This window comes from Populus alba, chromosome 6 (assembly GCF_005239225.2).
Source record: "Populus alba chromosome 6, ASM523922v2, whole genome shotgun sequence".
Classification (NCBI taxonomy): Eukaryota; Viridiplantae; Streptophyta; class Magnoliopsida; order Malpighiales; family Salicaceae; genus Populus; species Populus alba.
The window spans coordinates 25,565,385-25,585,347 of record NC_133289.1 but is presented as its reverse complement, the minus strand read 5'-3'; the positions used below and the strand labels follow the sequence as shown (position 1 = coordinate 25,585,347).

General features: G+C 41.0%; 1 protein-coding gene across 2 annotated transcripts; it reads right to left on the bottom strand.

Annotated features, from left to right (window-relative positions):
• Positions 1-930: 930 nt before the first annotated feature.
• LOC118032255 (F-box protein CPR1-like) lies at positions 931-19,734 on the bottom strand. Of its 2 annotated transcripts, none has more exons than XM_073409810.1 (4): positions 18,740-19,733; positions 1,656-1,899; positions 1,209-1,295; positions 931-1,075 (listed from the first exon to the last, which is right to left on the bottom strand). In XM_073409810.1, the coding sequence occupies exons 1-3, from the start codon at positions 19,695-19,697 to the stop codon at positions 1,256-1,258; spliced, it is 1,242 nt and encodes a 413-aa protein (XP_073265911.1). In that variant the 5' UTR covers positions 19,698-19,733; the 3' UTR covers positions 931-1,075; positions 1,209-1,255. The 2 variants fall into 2 exon arrangements, 1 of the variants encoding a protein (XP_073265911.1); XR_012170107.1 differs by having other exon boundaries at positions 958-1,075; positions 1,209-1,308; positions 18,740-19,734.
• Between the last annotated feature and the right edge of the window lie 229 nt (positions 19,735-19,963).

The following is a 19,963-nucleotide window of genomic DNA, read 5'->3' as shown; positions in this document are numbered from 1 at the left end:
TTTTTCCTCACATGGTTTTTTTCCAGTTTCTTTTTTTTTTTTGTAATATTTTTTTTTCAAAATTATCTTTGTCAATGTTTGTTGTTACCTATTTTTGGGTTCTCAAAAAAAAAAAAAAGAGAAAATACAAATAAAAAAAAATATATAAAAAATATTCGGAAAAAATCTAAAAAATAATGGGAGTGAGAAAAAAAATGTTAGAATGCCAAAAACAAAAGGCCAAAATTAGTTGCGTGGCTTCAATTCTCTGTATTTTTCTTTTGACTGCTGGACTTCGGTCCTTATACCTTTCTTTTTTGGCCACCATCTCTTGTTGTACTTTATATCAATATATCTCCTTGATTATCATTATTGCACGTGGGTGATTAGCATTAAGGAATTGTTAGAATTGTCATCTACTTATTTGGTGTAGAGTTACTAAAAGAATAAGTGCAATTGTTTTATCAAAAATTTAAAATGTAAGAAACTGGTTATGGCTAAAAAAGCTATTAGTATTTCTATCATACTTTACCTGATATAAGCTGCATTGTGTGATTTGAATGTGATTTAAGAGTTTTTTTTGATGAATTCAAAACACATGCTGAAAAAAATAAAATATATCATTTATTTTATTGTTTTTACAAGATATAATTTTTATATATTTTGAGAAACTTAATGGTATGCAACACGTAAATTTTTTTTATTATTATTTATTATACATTTTTTTTGTATTTCTATAAGACCACATTTAGGAAAAAGAAACATTTTTTAATGAAATAAAAACTACCAGTAACAAGCCTAAAAACAAGTTTCCTACAACTTTGAAAAGTAAATAGACTAGCTTTGCTTTTCTGTCTGGGAAAGCTATACATGATTTCCAAAGTCTTCTTGCACTGTTGAGCCATTCATTAAGCATCTGATAATTCTGATCACAACATGTCCTAAAAACAAATCTAACATTGTATAGTACTCTCTACAGAAGGCACGGTAAGTTCAGTATGAAGGATTCTTCTCTCCATTCTCTGTCTTCAAACTAGAATGTATCATAACTCCAGTATCAGCCCAGGGGAGAATAGAATAAGAGGAGCATGAATATCTGGGAAAATGGAAGCAGCTATTAGTCCTCTGAAACCTGAAAACTTAAAATCAAATTGCCTTGATCTTTACAAAGTTTAAACCAGACAACAGAATCAAAGCATTAGTTAAAGTGTGCCGTACAAAAAGCTTACCTTCTTCCATTTTGGCCATTGTCCTGTATCCTTTTTCTCTATTGGTCTTACAACTTCAGTTTGAACCCCACAGAAAGGAAATCATCCCTGAGAGAAACAACTGACATGAGGTACTAAATCAAAATAAGCAAATGACCACAGGGTATATAAATAATCAATCTTTCACCAATCATAAGCTGTTGGATTGACTTGTACGTTGACTTGTCATCCAATTGAAAAAGAAGACTTCTCATTGACTTGTCCCCCAAATTGAAAATGTAGACCGACTTCTCATTGACTTGACACCCAAATTTAAAATTAAGGTCCCAACAACAAATAGCATAAGTTGGTAACATGCTATAGCTTAAAAAGAGATAAAAAACAATTCTACCTATCAACATTACTTGGAGTTCCATTTCATTACCATCAATAAAGTTAAATGGCTTCAACAAATTCACTCTATTTTACCTCTTATTCCTATCTGTCTTCCTCTCCTCCACCTCCTCATCTAGCTCTTGTTGCTTCTTCCAGCCAATTCGATCACCATCATTAATCCTAATAAGGCTTTCCACATACATCTCAGAACCAAACGACCTCGGTCCACCGCGAACCCTTACAACCTTAGCATGCTTATTTTTCCAATCATACCAAAATAGCTTCTCACCATTCACTTCCAATAACACCTTACCACCATCTTTCGAATAAACCAAAGGTCTTGTCACACCCCCACAAAATTTTTTTATAAAGGCACGACATCGGCTGGCGATTTTCGTGGTGTTCTAAGGATTTGGTTCTTTGGAGTCGCCACCTAGTATTTGGTCACTAGGAACCCTAACTGGTCTTTCAGAGATTCTAAGGCAAGGGACTGGTTGCGTAAAGGGAAGGTACTAGCACCCCTAGTACGCCCTACCTAAGGTAAGCTGCTTGGTGTTTGGTTTGCTTTATAGTCTATGGTGTTGGTGTTTTCTAATCCCGTCAACTCGTAAATCGCAAGGATAAGAGAATAAAAGAATTTCACAATTCTTAAAAAAAACAATTACTTTTCACGACTCGTAAACCGTGGAGAAAAAAAAAAAATTAAAATTTTGAAATGTTCTCGATTGCAACCAAAGCTTCTTTCAAACATGCGCGTTGATTTATTACTCCCGATAATATTTTGGATGTTCGTCCTTTTAAGGATTTCTTCATCCAAACATTAGCGGTGAACAATAACCACAACTTCTCCTCCCAAAATAAGATTTTTATAGTTTTTGGAATATTGGCCAATACCCTTTGGAGTTTTACAAACAGGTTGTAAAATCCACAAATGCAAGAAAATGATTTTTTTTGTGTTTAAGAAATCTATGCGAAAACACATTTTCAAAACTTCCAATATTTTTTTATTATATATATAAAGGACATTCAAAACATGCTAGTGTATTGGCCGTATGCATGAAAACGAAACATTTTTTTTTTTATAAACTCTTTTTTTTTTACGAAAACAGGTGTTTTTTTAAATACTGAAATTACATCCCCATAGTATAAAAAATTGCAAATCAAAATATACCAAAAACAACAATATATTTTTTACTTTTCAGAAATTTTTATATTTTTTTATATTTTTTTTTGAGAAAAAAAAAAATATATATACACATATACACACACATGCATAATATAATAATATAATAATATATAATATAATATATTAATATACTAACTGGGCTGGGCCGGTCCAACTAAATGGGCCGGCCCCAGCTTGAAAGCCGTTGGGCCGAACTCGGCCCGAAAGGGATTGGGCCGAGTTCGGCCCAAAAAAACTACATGGGTCTGGGCCGACACCGGCCCAGACCGCCGGGTTGGGCCAGAATCCTTCTGGCCCGCCCCACATATTTCTGGGCCAGAACCATCTGGCCCAGAGAAGTAAAAAATTACAGCACGGGGGGAATTATTTTCCCCCCGCGCGCCTCCTGCATGCAGAACGATTCTGCATGCAGGAGGCCAACCGAACTCAGCTTCGGAAGAAAAAATGCACGGGGAAAAGGATAGTGTACCTGGCGCAGCGGAGACGGCGGCTTGCTGGCGGAGCTGCAGTGTCGTGGCTTCACGGACGGCGGCTCCAGGGCGGCGCTGCGGCTGTTTTCCAACGGTTCGTCGTCGTTCAACCGGCTCGTTCCTTCTGTTTCAGCTTCTTGAGTTCCCTCTCAGTTTCAACTATCGCAAGCTTCTCAACTTTTGGGTTTTCGGTGACTGTTTCTTGAGTTCGTTGGTTTCTCTCTCTTTCGGTTCTTCTCTTTCTTTTTCGGGTCCTCTCCCCTTTTTCTTTCTTCAGTTTTCTCTTCTATTTATAGGGGCCGAACCGGTGTGGGGGACCAGTGTTAGTGCGCCTTGGAGCGGGTTTCGCGGGTGGCTGGTCGGCCACCACCCGCGACAGCAAGGTGCCGTTTCTTTACTTTCGGCCGGTGGTCGGCCAATGCTTTCGGTCGGCGGTCCCACGGTGTGGGGGCTTCGGGTTGTTCGGTGGAGATGCAAGGGAGAGAGAGGCGGGAAGTTTATTTCAAAAAACCAAGCTTTTCCTTCTGTTGCAGGTGCGGGGGAAAGGAAGAAGAAAGGGGAACAGTGCCGTTCAAAACGGCACCGTTCGGTCCTTTTTTTTTTTTTTTTTTTTTTATGCATGAAACGGCGTCGTTTTGGATAAAACGCGCCGTTTCATTTAAAAATAAAGGCGCCAGAACATGTTTCGAATCAGTCCTTAATCATCTTTGTTTAATTCAATTTCGTCCCTGCTAATTTCAGTCCGTCCCCATAGTTGGCCGCGTTTTTCACTTTGGTCCTTGGCCTCTGATTTATGCAATTAAGCCCTTAATTGATCAATAAACTTCCAATTTCTTCAATTAAGCCCCTGAAACAATTCCAAACAGCCCCCCCCTATCTTTGCGCCTTCTCCAAATTGGTCCCTGGTTTCGGATTTTCACAATTAAGTCCCTAATTGGCCCTTAAACTTCAATATTTATGCAATTAAGCCCCTGATTTGACTTAATAAAATCCTAAAAATTATAATTTAGCCCCAGAACTTTAATTTCTTCAATTTACAGCCCAAATTGACTTAAAAAAATCAATTTTCTTGCAATCAAATCCCCTATAAATCCAATAAAAAATCAATTAAACCCATAAACATCCAAATTTGGGCTTCTCTCCTCAAAATTCAAAATTTCCTTCTCAATAGGGTTCTCATCCTTCAAAAATATTTTGTCAAAAATCCAATCTTTGTATCTTTATACTCCTTGACCAATTTTCTGACCATTTTCCGAGCGCTTCTGCCTCTTGTCCTTTTTCTAACCTTCTTTGGCTATCTATTTTATTTTTTTACGGGGACCCAAAAATGGGTTACAACAGATGCCCCCTCTTTATAGAGCTTACGGAGCGAAGGTTTTGCGCAGTAAGTTTTATAAAGATAGTCCCAACTAAACTCCCGAAAACTGATCTGGTCGAAGCTGGATCGATCTGAAACTCTTTCTTTACAACAATCCTCTTCGGCCATCGGAATCCCATCTGGAAATTCCCTTTAAAAAAATGAAATATGAGGTCCCTTCTGGCGACCCCTTTTTGAAAAATATCGAAATGCGAGATCCCTTCTGGCGATCTCCTTTAATCAAACTTATAATCCCATCTGGGATTCCTATTAACAAACATGAAGTATGACGTCCCATCCGGCGACCTCCCAAAATAGTGAAATGCGAAACCCCTTCTGGCGATTTCAAACAACCTGGAATCCCATCTGGCGATTCCTTTTAACCAACATTAAGTGTGAGGTCCCATCTGGCGACCTCCACAATAGTGAAACACGAGATCCCTTCTGGCGATCTCAAACAACCTGGAATCCCATCTGGCGACTCCTTTTAACCAATGTGAAATGTGAGGTCCCATCTGGCGACCTCCACAATAGTGGAACACGAGATCCCTTCTGGCGATCTCAAACAACCTGGAATCCCATCTGGCGACTCCTTTTAACCAATGTGAAGTGTGAGGTCCCATCTGGCGACCTCCACAATAGTGAAACACGAGATCCCTTCTGGCGATCTCAAACAACCTGGAATCCCATCTGGCGATTCCTTTTAGCCAACAAAGTGTGAGGTCCCATCTGGCGACCTCCACAATAGTGAAACACGAGATCCCTTCTGGCGATCTCAAGCAACCTGGAATCCCATCTGGCGATTCCCTTTTATTCAAAGCTGAAATATGAAGTCCCTTCTGGCGATCTTCATCGAAAAACGAGATCCCTTCTTGCGATCTCTTTTAACCAAACAACTTGGAATCTCATCTGACGATTCCCTTTTACCAATTGCCATCGATGTCGTTCTTCCTGTTGGCAGGGTCTGAAAAATATTATCTTCTCTTTTTTTCTGTTCTAGACTCAACTCAATAATTCTTTCTTCGTCCACAATCTCGTTAGAATGCACTAAGATCTCCTCCTGTAACGATAAAAAAACATACGTGCAATGACTTTATGATTAGATGCAATGCATGCATTCGTACCTGGTTTTGAAACATAGGCCCCCATCCTCTTTTCTATGTTCATGAGACTTCCTCGTAACATGAGCGTGCTTTTGAAGTCGTACGCCGGATTCATCTCTCGTGTTGCCTTTTTTCTTATCATATTCTTGGAGAAAAAGTATTTGACTTTCCTCAAGTAGCCCTTTTCTCAAAATGTAAGACTTGTTCTTGCTTTTATGTCATTGCTTTTGTCAAATGCTTTAGCTTGGTTTTCAAATCTATAGGCTTCCGTATAAAACATCTTGTATTGCCCCCAGTGTAGAGGTGTAATCCTAGTTTGAGCTTTTATATAGAGAAGAAATTCGTTCAGTCGATGCTAAACTTTTTAAAATGAGTGAGGAGATGCACTGTTGGGATTAATGCAAAAAGATTGTTGTGAGATCAATGCACAAAAAGGAAAGAAATCAATGGCCAAACTTTGCTTTATTAATTTAGGGAACTACATCAAGCGTAATATCTTTTTACAGAGTCAGAATTCACAGGCCGAGCTAGATCTTCTCCATCCATTCTAGCTAACTTCAACGCTCCTCCTGAGAATGCCTTTGTTACTACATAAGGACCCTCATAATTTGGTGCCCATTTGCTTCGATCATCTCCTGGTAATGACAATATTTTCTTCAATACTAGATCCCCTTCTTGAAACATACGCGGTCTAACATTCTTATCATACGCCTTAGCCATTCGCTTCTGGTAAAGTTGGTGATGACATATTGCGGCCATCCTCTTCTCACTGATCAAGTTCAATTGCTCGTATCTCACTCTGGCCCACTCGGCCTCTTCTATCTCAGAATCTATTAACACTCTTAACGATGGGATTTCCACTTCCAAAGGCATCACTGCCTCCATACCGTATACCAAAGAATATGGGGTAGTCCCTGTTGAGGTTCGAACTGCGGTGCGATATGCGTGAAGGGCAAATGGTAACATCTCATGCCAATCCTTATAGGTGACTACCATCTTCTGAACAATCTTTTTGACATTCTTGTTAGCAGCTTCTACCGCCCCATTCATCTTTGGTCTATATGGCGAAGAATTGGAATGCTTGATTTTCCATTTAGTGCAGAGCTCTATTATCATCTTGCCGTTGAAATTCTGGGCATTATCAGTTATAATCTGTTCTGGGGGACCATACCGACATATCAAATCTCTCTCAATAAATTTCTTCACCACTTTTTGTGTCACATGAGCAAATGACCCGGCTTCTACCCATTTTGTGAAGTAGTCAATAGCCACGAGGATAAATCTATGACCATTGCTCGCTTTTGGGTTTACAGGTCCAATCACATCAATTCCCCACATCGCGAAAGGCCATGGAGATGTTAAGTTAAACAGAGGAGCTGGTGGCATATTGACCTTATCACTGTAAATTTGACATTTGTGACATTTTCTGACATAGTTGATACAATCTTTTTCTAGTGTCATCCAAAAATAACCAGCCCTTTGGATTTTCCTTGTCATCATGTGCCCGCTAGCATGGGTTGAGCAAATCCCCTCATGGACCTCTCTTAATGCCTTTCTAGCATCTGCTTCATCCAAACACCTTAACAGGGTACCATCAAATGATCTTTTATATAAAATCTCTCCATCTAAATAGAAGTCTATAGCCAACCTTCTCAAGGTTTTCTTATCCGTTTTAGAAGCTCCCACCGGATATTCCTGATTCCGCACAAGATTCTTGATATCGTAATACCAAGGTTGTCCGTCCACCTCTCCTTCGACTAAACAACAGTGCGCTGGATCATTTCTAATATCAATGTGTACCGGTTGTACCTTGCATTTGAGGTCAATGGTAGTCATAGCAGCTAGTGTGGCCAAAGCATCCGCAAAATGGTTCCCCTCCCTTCCTAGATGGGTGAATCTAATTTCTTCAAATTCCTTTGCTAGCATAGATAGGTATTCCTGGTACGGCCTCAACTTTTCCTCTTTGGTTTGCCATTCCCCTTTGACCTGGCAGATGATCAACATTGAATCCCCATATACATCTATCTTCTTTATCCTTAACTCCAATGCCGCTTCTAAACCGAGTATACAAGCTTCGTACTCAGCTGTATTGTTGGTGCACTCAAAATGTAGTTTGACCGAAACTGGGTATTGTTTCTTATCAGGAGAGATTATTACCGCCCCTGCCCCGTTACCATATACATTTACTGCCCCGTCAAAAAAACATGGTCCACCACTCTGTCTTCTCTCCTTCCTTTTCTATTGACGATATATCTTCATCAGGGAAATCAAAATCCAAAGGTTCGTAATCTTCAACAGCATTATCGGCCAGATGGTCTGCAATGGCACTCCCTTTTACGGCTTTCCTTGTCATGTACACTATGTCATATTCTGCTAATAAAACCTGCCACCTTGCAATTCGACTTGAGAGAAAAGGCTTATTACAAATATACCTCAGGGGATCCAATTTTGAAATCAACCAAGTGGTATAGTATAACATGTAATGTCGCAACCTTTTTGCCGCCCACACCAATGCACAACACAACTTTTCTATCTCCGTGTATCTGGACTCACATTCAGTGAATTTCTTACTCAAGTAATAAATAGCTCTTTCCTTCCTTCCGGTTTCATCATGCTGACCCAATACACATCCCATGGCTACTTCAGTTACGGTTAGATATAATACTAGAGGTTTCCCTGATACAGGAGGCACCAGTAGAGGTGGATTTTGTAAATAGTGCTTGATTTTATTGAACGCCTCCTCACACTCCTCATTCCAGGTTCCAGGGTTCTTTTTCCTTAGTAGTCGGAATATAGGCTCGCATGTTGTTGTTAGCTGAGCTATAAATCGAGCAATGTAATTCAACCTTCCTAAGAATCCTCTTACTTCTTTCTCTGTCTTAGGGGATGACATAGCTTGAATGGCCCTTACTTTGTCTGGATCCACCTCTATACCTCTATCGCTTACCACAAATCCCAACAGCTTGCCCGACTTAACTCCGAATGAACATTTTGCAGGATTAAGCCTTAGTTCATACTTCCTCAACCTCTCAAATAACTTCCTCAAAACTTCCACATGATCCTGTCCCTTTTTAGACTTGGCAATCATATCATCTACATACACCTCAATTTCTTTGTGCATCATGTCGTGGAATAGAGTCACCATTGCTCTTTGATATGTTGCACCCGCATTCTTTAACCCAAATGGCATGACCTTGTAGCAGTAGGTCCCCCAAGGTGTGATAAAAGTTGTTTTCGCCTTATCCTCGGGAGCCATTTTTATTTGATTGTATCCTGAAAAACCGTCCATAAAGGAATAAGTGGAACTTCGGGCAGCGTTATCCACTAAAACATCTATGTGTGGTAGAGGAAAATCATCCTTAGGACTAGCTCTATTCAAATTCCGAAAATCTACACAAACTCTAATCTTCCCTTCCTTCTTAGGCACCACCACAATGTTAGATACCCATTGCGGATATCTAACTACTTCTAGAAAGCCAGCATCCCATTGCTTTTCGAGTTCTGCCTTGACCTTGATCCAGACGTCCGGGTGGGCCCTCCTCAGTTTCTGCTTGACTGGCTTATACCCTTCTTCCAACGGTATCTTGTGTTCTACAATACTTGTATCCAAACCGGGCATATCTTCATATGACCAAGCAAAGACATCCGAATATTCTTGTAATAGGGTGATCAGTTTTATCCTTTGTTCAGAAGTAATTAAGGTACCTATTTTCAACTCTTTCCTGAGCTGACCATTGCCCACATTGATAGTTTCGAGTTCCTCGGTGGCAGGCTTCCAAGTCTGTTCCTGTTGTTCTACTAGCCTGGTGAATTCACTGATGTTGCTTTCATCCCACTCTTCTTCTTCCATAGATATTACATGCTCGTTCAAGTTTGGCCATTTATTCTTGAGGCTAGATGTATGTGATGTTGTAGGAGATCCGCTTTCAGGATTCCTGAAAGCGGGAAGTGCTTGGTGTAAATGCATATATAAATAATCAATTTTTGAAAAAGTGCATGATCTCACATTTATTCAAAGGGAAAAGGTGGGCTCCATGACAAACATAGAATCTAGCTGACATCATGAGCCTCGATTGTCAACTAGAGAAAATAAAGCAAGCATAAGCAAATGACAAAAACATTCTAAGGCAAACAAAGTTGGTTTACATTTTGAAAACCATTGGAGCTTCTTGGGTCACCCAATTCTGGAACTTTTCGCCTTGAGCCAACTTGCGCACAAAGGTCTTGGCGGAGACTTCTTCTAGTGTATGGATCGTCAGTTGTGGCAGCACTTCATCTTCTTTTCCCGCTATTTCTTTCGCATCACCTTTTTCCTTCTCCTTTCCCTCCAAGGTGTTTATGCTCATTTTTGCCAACTCTAGACCCAGGCTTTCAGCTCCCTTATCATGTTGCACTATGTATGCAGCTCTTGGGAATGATACGCTAAGGGGAGGGATTTCCAGCTGTTCTTCTTCAAGATCTCTTCCTTTAATTCTAGCCATCCTTCTTGTCCTTCTCCGATCAGCAGCCCAACGATAATCCTCTTGGTTAGGTTGATATCCTAGCCCAAATCTTTGATCAGCCTTTCTCTTCCTTGTCGGATTAACCCCTTCTGGTATTCCGCAAGCGAGGTTATATCGACGTGGGACCCCACGGTTCAAGAAACATAGACTTGCCATCCTGGCTGCTTCTGAGATCCTTGGTCTTCTCAACACGGTGTTTTCTGGTACCCAGTCAGTGTTCACGATCTCAAAAGCATGGATATTGTTATCCTTGCAATCCCCCGCTTCGATGAAAGGCACAGCCACATTCTTTGTCATGGCTATTGCCTCCTCAGCCCTGACGGTTACTAACATCCCATTCATGATGTACTTCAAACATTGGTGTAATGATGAAGCTACTGCCCCCGCTGCGTGGATCCAAGGTCTTCCCAACAACATACTATAGGAAGGGTGAATATCCATAACCTGAAGTGTCACTAGGAACATCTGCGGTCCCACATATAGCTCCACTTCTAAAGTCCCAAGTATTGGCCTAGGTGAGCCATCATATGCTCTAGCCATCATAGTACTTGGCTTCATATGAGATTCATCAATCGGCATTTCCTCTAAAATGTGCTTTGGCAATACGTTCAGGGCCGAGCCATTATCGACGAGCACCTTCCCTACGAGGCAGTCTTTGCACCTAACCGTGATGTATAAAGGCTTGTTGTGTCCGGTACCTTCAGCATCAAGCTCGTCAGTCGTGAAGTAGAGGTAATCAGTTGCATGGATCCTCCCCACTAAATGCTCCATAGTTTTATGCTCAATGTCCTGGGGTACATATGCCTCATTTAATACCTTTTGCAAGGCATTTCGATGCGGCTCAGAGCTGAGTATCAAGGACATAAGGGAGATCCGAGCTGGAGTCTTTTTTAGTTGATCCACTATGCAATATTCGCTATGCTTGATCAACTTCAAAAATTCATTTGATTCCTCTTCCGTTACTGGCTTATTAACTTCTGGTGCTTTGTCCAGATCTACCACTTCTTTACCCTTTTCCTTCCTCCATTCTTCAGGCGTAAAGCAACGACCACTTCTGGTCAAACCACTTATCTCCGTCTGGAACAAAGGAAGAGGAGCTCGAACGTTGGAGGCATACCCATAATTGTACGGCATGGCATTGTGATTCTCTTTTGTGCAGGACGGTTTAACCAAGATCAGCCTTGGGGGCCCATTAGCAGTCTGTTGAACCCTGCAAACTCCTGCCATCTGATCTTGACCTTCCGTCATACTTACTTCACACCTGCTCTCCATTGGTTCAATCCTTAATTGTCCCATCCTCAACATTTTAGCAATCTTTTCGCAAAACTCGGTGCAATCCTCAATGTGATGTCCTTCTCTTCCATGGAACTCACAGTAGTCCCCCCTCTCCAATTGGCTTACCTCCTTCACCGCTAGAAATCCTGATTGTACTAACATGTCGTACAACCTTTTCATCGGCACCTTCAACACCTTGCATTGATTTCCCACTTCGATCATGCCTATTCCGCCACTGTTTGGAACATGTTTAGGCAATGGGTTTGAATTAACATTGGGCTTGTCTTCGAAGGATACCCATCCTAACTTAATAAGCTCCAATAACCTCTTCTTGAATGCATAGCAGGTTTCAATCCCATGCCCAGGATTACCCCCGTGGTACTCGCAAGTCAAATCGGGCTTGTACCAAATTGGGAATGGTGGTTGTAGCGGTAGTGTAGGGATAGGAGCTACTTGCCCAATGCTTAAAAGTTTGGCATACATGTCCTTCAAAGGCATGGGTAATGGTGGCAATTGTTCTGAGGTGTATCCTGAGTGGGGTCTTTGGTAGTGATTTTGATAGTTTGGTTGGTTATTTGTTCGGTTAGGTGAAAAAGATTGGTTAAAGTTTATGCGTGGGGATTGAGAGGTAGGTGCTTGTGGGCTGTGGAAATTTACTTTCTTGCCTTTATATCCGCCTTCCAAATTGTTAACGTCCCCTTCTCTTTTCCTTCCCATAAAACCTTTCTTCTCTAAAGGCTCTGCTATGCGCCCTGCTTTAATTCCTTGCTCGATTCTTTCCGCCACACGTACAACATCATAGAAATGTTGAGATGAGCTACCCATTAAATGCTCATAGTAAGGTGCCTTGAATGTATTGGCGAACAAAGTCACCATCTCCGTTTCTATCAAAGGGGGTTGCACGTGCGTGGCCTCGTCCCTCCATCTTTGTGCATAAGCCCTCACTGACTCTTGGCTTCTCTTTTCCATCGACATGAGGCTAGTTCGATCTGGAGCAATTTCCAAATTGAACTTGTATTGCTTTAGGAAAGCCTCCACTAAATCCTTCCATTTCTTAATCTTGACATTATCCAGCCTCATGTACCAACTTAGCGCAGATCCCGATAGACTGTCTTGGAAAAAGTAGATCATTAACTTATCGTCATGAATTACTTCAGCCATCTTGTTGCAATAAGATCGAAGGTGAGTGTTTGGGCATTCCAACCCAGTATACCTTATAAACTCTGGTATCCTAAAATCTTTTGGTACCGTGAGGTTAGGTACCAAGCATATTTCCGACGTTCGTAGGGGGTCAAACCAATCATTTCCCTCGACTGCTCTTAACCTTTCTTCTAATGCTGATATCTTGTCATCATTCACAAAACCCGTGGACCTATTATCGGAAGGCCCCTCGGCTGTTAAATCTACAGTGATATGAGCTTGAGGGGGCTGAATGGGAATAACAGGTGTAAAGTGCTGCCCCGTTGCTGAATCTGCCCCCATATTCTGAGATACCCCCGGGACAGGGGCCGACGGTGCTCCTATAGGTGGTTGGGTAGATGTTCCCTCCCCATTCTTGGCTTTTAAAAGTTGCTCAAGCAGATTGGTCAACCGGGAAACTTCATTTTTCACGGATTCCAACTCGGTCTGGTAGTGTGACTCTAACTGAGCTCTTTCTTCGTTTTCCATTCTTGATCTGGACCGGGTTTGGTGGACTCTGGATGTGGGACCTATGTTTCACGATCTGGAGATGCATGCATAGATGTATGAGAAAATGTATGATTGTGATGGATGCATGCATGTTTTATTGTGAACGAAAAATAACCATCCCATTATAAGCATTCTCTTGTCACATTGCTTTGATAGAAGTTCTGCCTTTCGAGTCGTTTTGCTAGAATCATGTTCACCAAGAGACAGATTTTGCATAAGAAGATGGGTCAACGCCCTTTTCATTAATGCTTGGATAAAAATACATTTTTTAAAAAAATACAACATGCTAATCTCTTTCCTCCATAAACTCCTTAGCCAAAGGTAAGAAAGCAAAGCCGCGGTTCTCAATCTTCCCTAAAAAGGCATCGGTTTCGGCTAGGCTTCGGCGATAGCGAATGATGTCTCCTCCCACATTCCGTGCATTGATTCTAATAATTCGAGCATGTGCAGCAGCTTCATCCATTTGCTCATCGGTTTTGGTCATTTTTTCTATGAGCAACATGTTTGTTCTGTTCAAAGCAATGTTGTTGGCGTCGATTCGATCCTTGTGCTTTTCCGTTGCTACCAGCTTCTCGTCCAAATACTTCGACTTTTCGCGTTCTTTGTCGAGCTTTATCCTTGCAACTTTTATCTCACTCCTCTTGGCTGCTAACTCCGCTTTATCATCCTCGAATCCTCCCCTTTTGCTTTCCAACTCTATATATTTCTTATTCAAATCCTTATACCTCTTAATCCTATCCATTAGTTCGAATTGCACTTGCACAAATTTTTCTTGGTAATATTTTGCACTTTCTTGGCAATCGCTAAAGTCCATCTCCATTGCTTCAAGTTCAGAACAACTTTGCATCCAATCCAAACTCAACCCTTTAAGCTCCTTCTCACTCCTTCCCCTAGCAATCTTCTCCTCAACCAACTTTAACTCAAGCTTGGTTATTTTTGCATCTCTAGACTGTATTTGCTCATCTAGAAATGTTCTCCTTTTATCATCTTCTAGCATCATTCCTTCCAACGTCGCCTTGTCCTTTCTGCTCTTGCTCAACTCTATCCTTAGTTTGTCCACTTGCCTTCTCAATTCACCGTTAACCCTCTTTCTTTTGAGGGGTTCCTCTATGGTTTGAGGAGATTTGACTTCTACACGAGGCATGGCTGAAGCAGCTAAATCATCTTCAATATTAACCTCTTTTCCCTTAATAGGCTCCTCTATAGCGCAAGGCATGGCTGAAGCAGCTGAGGCTCTCCATTTTACATATCCTTCGCTCACACTTGGATCTCTCAAACCTTCTATTTCCACCAACACTAGATGCTTCCAATCTTGTTTGATGATCTCCAAAACTTCTTTTGCCATGGGATCTTTGAACAGACCAAAGAATTGAGCAATTCCCATAGTTCTGGGAACAAACTGTATGCCCCCGAATTGTCTTACCACTAAAGTCGGAGCATAACTCACATAACCCGTAATCCCCACCAATGGTACCCAATGCCTTTGTCCACAACTCATTAGGACCTTCGTTGTTGTTACCCATGGTGCTCTCCATTTAAAATCGCTATTAGGTAATCCTTCCAATTTATCAACCCAACCCTGGTTGTCTAGATCTCCCCATTCTTCTTCTTCCACAATCTTTAGGGGTTTTTGAGTGAACCACCAAAAATTATTGAAAACAGGTTTCTTTGTTTCGATATGGCTCACCATCCAAATATACAACAGTTGCGTGCAGCATCTCATTGCTCCTTTTCCAGCTTTTCTACAATGGTTAAGTGTCAAAAATGTTTCGGCTAAGATAGCAACCACTGGATTGATCTGTGTGTTCTCATACTCCACATAAGCAGCGGCGGCCTCCAAGCTTACTAAACCAGTCTGACTTGGGAACAACACAAGGCCAAATATACCTAAGGCAATCAATCTCTCTTTTTCTACTTCTGACTCTTTTTCCAACTCTAGCATCCTCCATTTCAAACCGGTGCCATTCTTTTCCAGAAACTTTTCCAAGTTGGAGATTCTGAGCAGTTTTGACAGCTCAGGGATGATCTTGTCGGATCTCAAAGGAGAATAAATCCGATACAGGTCATTCGGAAACTCGGTCAACAATCCATATTCCTCAATCGTGGGGCACAAGTCCACGCTTCCAAAGGAGAAACATCGGTATTCTGGATCCCAAAAATGAACTAAGGCTCGCACAGCTGGGCTTAAAACTTCTACCTTTGCGATTTCCATCAAACGTCCGTATTTCCTAAAAAATGCATCTTTATCCACATTCTGAAAATGAGTCGTTAACTTGTTCACCTCATTCAATATGCAATTCAGGTTCTTGATTGGCGACATCTTCTTAGCATCGCTTCTAAGGCAGTCTCCTTCAATCAATTGTGACAGTTCAGAATTCTTTCCATACTCTATGGAAGGTTTGGTGATGGTCATTTCGTTCACAAATCCTGCAATTCAAAATGCATGGGGGGTTAGTCTTGTTTCGATGCAAAAGATTTATATCGGAATATACACCCTAAGGATAGGTTCTAGTTCTTTTACGTGAGACATAGGGTAGGTTTATTACTAGGTCTCTAAAAGAGGGTCTCTTGCTGTTCCAGTGATCACCCTCGTAAAGGCGATATGGAGGTCCAGCAGATAGTGGGATGGCACGTGTACCAATCACTATCAGTCTAAACACTCAGCAAAGAGTTGGGGTTTACACAAACTTAAGCCTTGACTCAAGTCATAAGGCAAGCTGCTAGTCCCCCACTTAAACTTAGAGTTACATGTGTGTGCCCTCCAAAACATAATAATAATAATAAAGTGAATCATGACTATGGCATGTATGATAGAATGTAAAGATATATGCTAAAGCTTTTAAACAAAACATCATAAGAAAACAAAAACCAATAACATATAACATAAACAAACAAACAAATCAAGCTTAGTCCTAACATCCCCAGTGGAGTCGCCATTCTGTCACACCCCTTACAAAAAAATTTTATAAAGGCACGACATCGGCTGGCGATTTTCGTGGTGTTCTAAGGATTTGGTTCTTTGGAGTCGCCACCTAGTATTTGGTCACTAGGAACCCTAACTGGTCTTTCAGAGATTCTAAGGCAAGGGACTGGTTGCGTAAAGGGAAGGTACTAGCACCCCTAGTACGCCCTACCTAAGGTAAGCTGCTTGGTGTTTGGTTTGCTTTATAGTCTATGGTGTTGGTGTTTTCTAATCCCGTCAACTCGTAAATCGCAAGGATAAGAGAATAAAAGAATTTCACAATTCTTAAAAAAAACAATTACTTTTCACGACTCGTAAACCGTGGAGAAAAAAAAAATTTAAAATTTTGAAATGTTCTCGATTGCAACCAAAGCTTCTTTCAAACATGCGCGTTGATTTATTACTCCCGATAATATTTTGGATGTTCGTCCTTTTAAGGATTTCTTCATCCAAACATTAGCGGTGAACAATAACCACAACTTCTCCTCCCAAAATAAGATTTTTATAGTTTTTGGAATATTGGCCAATACCCTTTGGAGTTTTACAAACAGGTTGTAAAATCCACAAATGCAAGAAAATGATTTTTTTGTGTTTTAAGAAATCTATGCGAAAACACATTTCAAAACTTCCAATATTTTTTTATTATATATAAAAGGACATTCAAAACATGCTAGTGTATTGGCCGTATGCATGAAAACGAAACATTTTTTTTTTTTATAAACTCTTTTTTTTTACGAAAACAGGTGTTTTTTAAATACTGAAATTACATCCCCATAGTATAAAAAATTGCAAATCAAAATATACCAAAAACAACAATATATTTTTTTACTTTTCAGAAATTTTTATATTTTTTTTATATTTTTTTTTGAGAAAAAAAAAAAAATATATATACACATATACACACACATGCATAATATAATAATATAATAATATAATATAATATATTAATATACTAACTGGGCTGGGCCGGTCCAACTAAATGGGCCGGCCCCAGCTTGAAAGCCGTTGGGCCGAACTCGGCCCGAAAGGGATTGGGCCGAGTTCGGCCCAAAAAAAACTACATGGGTCTGGGCCGACACCGGCCCAGACCGCCGGGTTGGGCCAGAATCCTTCTGGCCCGCCCCACATATTTCTGGGCCAGAACCATCTGGCCCAGAGAAGTAAAAAATTACAGCACGGGGGGAATTATTTTCCCCCCGCGCGCCTCCTGCATGCAGAACGATTCTGCATGCAGGAGGCCAACCGAACTCAGCTTCGGAAGAAAAAAATGCACGGGGAAAAGGATAGTGTACCTGGCGCAGCGGAGACGGCGGCTTGCTGGCGGAGCTGCAGTGTCGTGGCTTCACGGACGGCGGCTCCAGGGCGGCGCTGCGGCTGTTTTCCAACGGTTCGTCGTCGTTCAACCGGCTCGTTCCTTCTGTTTCAGCTTCTTGAGTTCCCTCTCAGTTTCAACTATCGCAAGCTTCTCAACTTTTGGGTTTTCGGTGACTGTTTCTTGAGTTCGTTGGTTTCTCTCTCTTTCGGTTCTTCTCTTTCTTTTTCGGGTCCTCTCCCCCTTTTCTTTCTTCAGTTTTCTCTTCTATTTATAGGGGCCGAACCGGTGTGGGGGACCAGTGTTAGTGCGCCTTGGAGCGGGTTTCGCGGGTGGCTGGTCGGCCACCACCCGCGACAGCAAGGTGCCGTTTCTTTACTTTCGGCCGGTGGTCGGCCAATGCTTTCGGTCGGCGGTCCCACGGTGTGGGGGCTTCGGGTTGTTCGGTGGAGATGCAAGGGAGAGAGAGGCGGGAAGTTTATTTCAAAAAACCAAGCTTTTCCTTCTGTTGCAGGTGCGGGGGAAAGGAAGAAGAAAGGGGAACAGTGCCGTTCAAAACGGCACCGTTCGGTCCTTTTTTTTTTTTTTTTTTTTTTTATGCATGAAACGGCGTCGTTTTGGATAAAACGCGCCGTTTCATTTAAAAATAAAGGCGCCAGAACATGTTTCGAATCAGTCCTTAATCATCTTTGTTTAATTCAATTTCGTCCCTGCTAATTTCAGTCCGTCCCCATAGTTGGCCGCGTTTTTCACTTTGGTCCTTGGCCTCTGATTTATGCAATTAAGCCCTTAATTGATCAATAAACTTCCAATTTCTTCAATTAAGCCCCTGAAACAATTCCAAACAGCCCCCCCTATCTTTGCGCCTTCTCCAAATTGGTCCCTGGTTTCGGATTTTCACAATTAAGTCCCTAATTGGCCCTTAAACTTCAATATTTATGCAATTAAGCCCTGATTTGACTTAATAAAATCCTAAAAATTATAATTTAGCCCCAGAACTTTAAATTTCTTCAATTTACAGCCCAAATTGACTTAAAAAATCAATTTTCTTGCAATCAAATCCCCTATAAATCCAATAAAAAATCAATTAAACCCATAAACATCCAAATTTGGGCTTCTCTCCTCAAAATTCAAAATTTCCTTCTCAATAGGGTTCTCATCCTTCAAAAATATTTTGTCAAAAATCCAATCTTTGTATCTTTATACTCCTTGACCAATTTTCTGACCATTTTCCGAGCGCTTCTGCCTCTTGTCCTTTTTCTAACCTTCTTTGGCTATCTATTTTATTTTTTTACGGGGACCCAAAAATGGGTTACAACAGGTCTCAAAAACATAAAAGCACTAATCCACTTAATCCCTTGAACCGAAAACATCTTACACCAAGATTCCTTCACGCCATATGCTTTCATAACCCACACATCAACACAAACATGCTCATAATTACACATTACACACAAATTCCCCTCTAGAACCCCAACATCAACCTGAAAGTTCAAACCCTTGTTCTCATAATCCGGCTGCGGCAATTCGAAAAACTTATCATCCCTAATATCAAAACCAAGAACACAATCTCTAATACCAAGTTCACGCCTTTGCGGGACAATCCAATGCAAAGCGTGACCTGCAAAAACACCATACCCTCTCCTATTCAAAATATGAAAAAAGGGCTTGCTTAATAACCTAAGCCGAATCGGCAAGCTCTCAATTTTCTTCGACTTATCATTCTTTAAACTATAAACCTTAACTTCATACTCGCAACCGAAACCACCACCACCACCATCACCGCCGCCATCTTCTCTAACGAACTGTGCCAATCTCACCACTTTGTAATCATCACCATAAGAATCATAATCTAACCCATAATAAACATACCCAGCTGTCAAATCCCGCCGTGGAATCTCAGATTCCGCAACATAACATTTCTTACACTCCCTTGTAGACAAATTATACACAGCAATATTTGTCTCAGAACGTCTCAAAAACACCAACCCATTAACCGAACCAATAACCTCCGTTCCACCACCGGAATAAAGGGGATGATGTTTAACCTCCACCGCATCAGATAAAGCATCAAAATCAACAGCGAAAAGATCCCACTCTTTGAGGATGATACTGTGATTAGATTTGGCAGTGATGGAATGGTTTAGATGGAGATTGATGAAATCCTGGCCGTCGATTAAGGAACAAATTGGCTTTGATAGAGATCGGAAACGGACGAGGGATTTCACCGGAAGTTGAAGCAAAATGTCGTGAATGACCTCGTGTGGGATTCTCGACATTTTTTAATGAACAGGTTAGGTTGGTTAGGTGGTTTTGTTGGGTTGCCTGCCGCTATATCTAAGTGCAAGAGTGAGTGGACAGGTGGGAGAAGGCAATCAAGTACAGCTTGACACCATTTTGAGAGGTGGCCTTTTTGTGCACGGGAGTTAAAAAACATGGACCCTACAAAATCATCTGTATCCATATTTATGCTTGAACGATGGATTAATTGAATTAATTATTAAATTAGAAAATCAACTTGGAGTTATTTTAAAATGATAAGTTT